This window comes from Camelina sativa, chromosome 2, assembly GCF_000633955.1.
Source record: "Camelina sativa cultivar DH55 chromosome 2, Cs, whole genome shotgun sequence".
NCBI classification, from domain to species: domain Eukaryota; kingdom Viridiplantae; phylum Streptophyta; class Magnoliopsida; order Brassicales; family Brassicaceae; genus Camelina; species Camelina sativa.
In genome coordinates, this window is record NC_025686.1 from 5859101 (window position 1) to 5864368 (window position 5268).

General features: G+C 38.2%; 1 protein-coding gene across 1 annotated transcript; it reads right to left on the reverse strand.

Moving 5' to 3' along the window:
• LOC109126393 lies at window positions 32-2977 on the reverse strand. Its single transcript, XM_019229915.1, has one exon. The coding sequence runs from the start codon at window positions 2975-2977 to the stop codon at window positions 32-34; it is 2946 nt and encodes a 981-aa protein (XP_019085460.1).

Consider the following 5268-nt stretch of genomic DNA (forward strand, 5'->3'; position numbering starts at 1 on the left):
TAGAGAGTTTCAAAGGAGAAGAAGTAGAAATTTAGTTAAGAGAATGATGGTAGTCAGATAAGTAACCTGGAGCCTTAGTAGTCCGTCGTGGCCTGGCACTTGGTAATGAGACAACACCAGTTTCAGCAGTAACAGTCTCTGTCACCGGTACAGTGACACTAGAGTGGTTATCGGGTGGTGAAGCATGCGATGAAGCGGATGTGGATGCATGAGATGGTGCAGATAATGCAGGAACAGAAACATCAATCGGAACATATAATGGCAAGATAGCATCACCAAACAAATCTACATCATGATTAACATGCTTGACATTTTGAAAAGGAAAGATAGTTTCATGAAAAACAACATTGCGAGACACAGAAACAATATTAGTGTCAAGATGCAGGACTTTATACCCTTTATAACCAAAAGAATACCCTAGAAAAACACACTCAGTTGCACGAGGACTAAATTTATGTCTATCTTTTTGTAAAGTTGAAACAAAACAAAGACAACCAAAGTTTTTAAGAAAAGAGTAATCCGGTTTCTTCTTAGTAAGTAGTTCATAAGGAGTAATATTTTTCAAAACAGTAGATGGAGTTCTATTAATCAAGAAAACTGCAGTCAGTAAACAGTTACTCCAATATGCTAAAGGAAGATTTGATTGAAACAAGAGAGACCTAGCCACATTGAGTAAATGCTGATGTTTACGTTCAACAACAGAATTCTGTTGTGGTGTATAGGCACATGAATATTGATGAATGATGCCATGTTTATTAACCAAATCAGTAAAGACAAGTTCTGGAGCATTATCAGTTCGCATTTTCTTAACGGCAGTCTTATATTGAGTCTCAACAAGTTTAAGAAACTGAGGCAATTTGATAGAAACTTCACTTTTATTATGCAATAGGTAAACCCATGTTACACGACTGTAATCATCAACAATGGTGAGAAAGTATTTAAAACCATCTATAGACTCAACAGCAAAGGGACCCCAAATATCTAAGTGAATGAGATCAAATGGAGCAGAAGACCTATGACCACTAGATTCAAAAGGAAGACGTTTTTGTTTAGCTAAATGACATATAGAACAAGGAGACTCAGAGGACAAAGTAGACAACGATGATATACTCGGAACATGCTTTAACTTGTCAGAAGATGGATGTCCTAGGCGTTGGTGCCACAGAGCTCCATCAACCTTCAAGGATCCAGAAAAATGCGATGCAGACAATTGGTGATCTCTCCCGTATATGTAAAGATTGTGAAACAGATATCCTCTACCAATCATCAAGCCCTGAATAGACTCCTGGATATAACAAAACAATGGATAAAAGTGAGCAGAGTACTGGTTATGTCGTAATAAAGCACTAATAGAAATCAAGTTAAATTTGAAAGATGGAACATGAAGAACTTCATGCAATGTTAAAGATGATGATAAGTGCACAGTGCCACAATGGGTGATATCCACTCTAGCATCATTAGGCAACATTACGGTAACTCCAGAGACTGATGTAGTCTCATTAAAAAGTGTCAGATCAGAACAGACATGGCTTGTAGCTCCTGTATCAATTATCCAGCTACCAAGAGGTAAATTTGAAGAAAGAGAAGAGAGACATTGATGTTGGAAAGTAAGCTGATGATTCTCATAACGAAGAGATGTAGAAGGAAAAATAGTTGGATATTTAGTCATACCAGAAGATGATTGAGGATCCATTACACCATGGTCTGTAATGCAACAAAGCTTTGGGGAAGGAGCAGGTTGTTCTGAAGACGTGACATGAGCCTGATATTGTTGAATCAAAGACTGGATTTGATCATTGTTGAGCTTAGTGAAGTCCAGGTTGACAGCATTAGCTGCACGAGAAGCTCCTTGATAAGTTGTAACAGCATTAGCCATCGGTTGAGCTTGAGATTTTGTCTGAACAGACTGTGATGAAGGAAACGGCTGTACTGGTTGAGAATAAGAACCAGCAGATCCTCTAGGCTGAGAGAACAATTGAAATGGTCTCGGAGGTTGAGAACCAGATGAGAGACTCTTATATCCTGGGATATAACCTGGAGGATAGCCGTGAAGCTTGAAACATTTTTGAACAACATGGCCAAGCTGACCACAATGAGTACACAATGGACGATTGGAAGGACGAGGTCGAAAGTGATTCTGCATCGCAGCAAAAGCTGCATTATCATAAGAACCATCAAACGAGTAAGACTGATTCGGAAGAGGATAGACAACTGATGAATCAGCCTTGGAGTCCGAAGTATGGAAGATAGCATTATCAGCTTTCGGTGTGACATTCTTCTGTCGCTCATCCTGTGTGACCATATTATAAACTTCATCAATAGAGGGAGTCGGTTTAAGCAGCAAGATGTGGCGCCTGGTTGATTCATATGAAGCGTTAAGCCCCATAAGAAACTTAGTGACCTGACTCCGCTGCTGCATCGTTTCCCATATACCAGCTGCATTACACTCACACCTCCCACAAGTGCACAAAGGCAATTCCACATAATTCTTGTACTCTTCCCAAAGAGTAACCAAGGCAGTGTAATAAGAAGTGACATCCATGGAACCTTGCTGAAGCAGACTCAACTGTTGCTCAATCTCATATACACGAGGAGCATTATCTTGTTTAAATCTTGTTATGATACTTTTCCAAATTCCTTCAGCAGTAGGAATATACAACAAACTAGCACCTATCTTCTTGCTAACAGAATTAATAAGCCAAGTCGTAACCATATTATTGCAACGACTCCAAGATCCATAATCGCGATGATTCTCAGGAGGTTTAGGAACCGTACCATCAATGAAGCCAAGTTTATTACGGACATTGAGTCCCATGTGCACAGAACGACGCCATGAGTGGAAGTCGGCTCCGGTGGTTAAGCGATTGGAAGCTAAAGCCATACCCGCATGATCGGAGCTATGCAAGAAATAAGGATTGTTGTATAGATCTGTAGATGGATCATTAGAATTAGCACGATTCGGCGATGATGGAGCCATGAATCGAGCTTGGGAAACTCAGAAACCAAGAGATAAGATCAATAACAGAAAGAAAGATGAAAGCGCGGAAGAACAAAGTTGAAGATAGAAAAAGAGAAGATTCGCGAAGAAAGTGAGAATGATTTGTCGATTTGAAGCACTCATCGATCAATTCAGAGATAGAATCGAAGATATCGAAGCTCAAAAAGAAGAGATTAAGAGGATATCGCCATTGGAGAAGATGGATTAAGCTCGCGAAGCTTCAAGAATGAGAAAAAGTTTGTTATGCTCTGATACGATATTAACTAGGCCTGCGAATTCGGTTTATTCGGTTAATTCGGGTCGGTTTATTCGGTTATCGGGTTATTCGGAATCTGAAAACTCTACCGAATCTAACCGACTAATCGATCGGTTCGGTTCGGTTCGGACACGGTTATTTCGGTTCGGAGGTTCGGTTATTTCGGTTTTAAGTGAAACTTGTCAATAAACCAACAATGTCGAACAAACACAACACAACAACAACTAAATAGAATATGATCATGAATCACTGTGTCACATCCTAGAGCTTGACCACAGTACCGACAGTTGGCGAGGGCCTGATCATGTGCTTGCTGAATAAAATGCTCCCAAACCGGAGATCTATGAGCTGGCTTTTTCCTCGGTTGAGACGGTATAGTAGAAGTTGTAGCCTGAGTTCGTCGTCTCTTCCCACCAACTGGAGAAGCTGTCGGACCATCATCAATCTCTTCTTGTAGAACCGGGTCAATGTTCTCTTCCCCAGAGTCATGAGACATCTGTTAAAAACAACAAGTGAAAAAGATCAGTCCAAGTCTAAAGACTAACACTAACAGTACAAACAAAAGCAAAGATCAGTCCAAGTCTAAAGACTAACACTAACAGTACAAACAAAAGCATAGATCAGTACAAGTCTAAAGACTAACACTAACAGTACAAACAAAAGCATAGATCAGTACAAGTCTAAAGACTAACACTATCGGACATCAAAAGCAAACAATGAAACCAAACCCAACACATACTTAGTTCTAACTACAACAGACATCAAAAGCAAAGAATGAAACCAAGAACAAGACATACTTAGTTCTAACAAGTAACAACACATACTTAGTTCTAACAAGTAACAACACATACTTAGTTCTAACTACAACTATCGGACATCAAAAGCAAAGAATGAAACAAAGAACAAGACATACTTAGTTCTAATAAGTAACAACACATACTTAGTTCTAATTATAACTATCAGACATCAAAGGCAAACAATGAAACCAAAGGATACTTAGTTCTAATCGGACAACATAAGCAAAGAATGAAACCAAACCCAACGAATGAAACCAAACCCAACATAAGCAAAGAATGAAACCAAACCCAACTATCGGACATCAAAAGCAAAGAATGAAACAAAGAACAACAAATCCTAGAGCTATACAACGAATCAAAGACGGACAACAATAAAACAAAAGGATTAAGACAAAAGGATTACACGATGCTTTACAACAAAAGGATTAAGACAAAAGAACTTACACTGAAGATTAAACACAAGGTTGATCAGGACAACACAGGATCAGATCAGAAACTCGAGAATCTCTTTCTCTGTCGCCGCTAAGAGGAAGAGTTTAGATAGATTAGGTTTAGGGTTAGAACTAATGATATAAACCGGTGTATTAGCTTATATACCTAGGGTTAAATTTCGGGTTTCCGTCGGTTTTGTCTCTCCGAACCGAACCGAAGACAAAACCGAAATTTTTTGAAAACCATTCCGATCGGAATCAAAAAACAAATATAACCGAACCGAATTGTCCGAATCTCGGTTCGGTTCGGTTCGGACAATTCGGTTCGGTTCGGTTCGGATTCCCAGGCCTAATATTAACACTTTAGGATTGTAAAAGTGATTTCTCATTAACCGTAGAAAGATACATTTACAAGAGTATATATACAAGTATTAGTACTAAGTAAAAAGAAGCTTAGTACTTTCTTTATTCTATATAATACATATATGTTAATAGTTCCCATATTTTTGGTGGATATATAAAAGAATGTCCGAATAGTATGCTTTTGGTAGATTTTCATATACGAACGTTTCTTTACTTTATATAAAGCGTCAAAAGCATTTATATTCAAAACCTATTAATTTATTCTCTCTACCACACATCTTACCAGTTACTACCACATGTCTCTCAACCAGTATATTGCACCTAAACTTTTGATTTACCATTATTTGTTTAATATTTGTTATATAAAAATATTTAATAGCATGCTACATAATAAAATTTAATAGGGTATAAAAATAATATGGT

Excerpts from the sequence above, each read along its gene's own strand:
- LOC109126393 (XM_019229915.1), bottom strand. The coding sequence starts at position 2,977 with ATGGCTCCATCATCGCCGAATCGTGCTAATTCTAATGATCCATCTACA.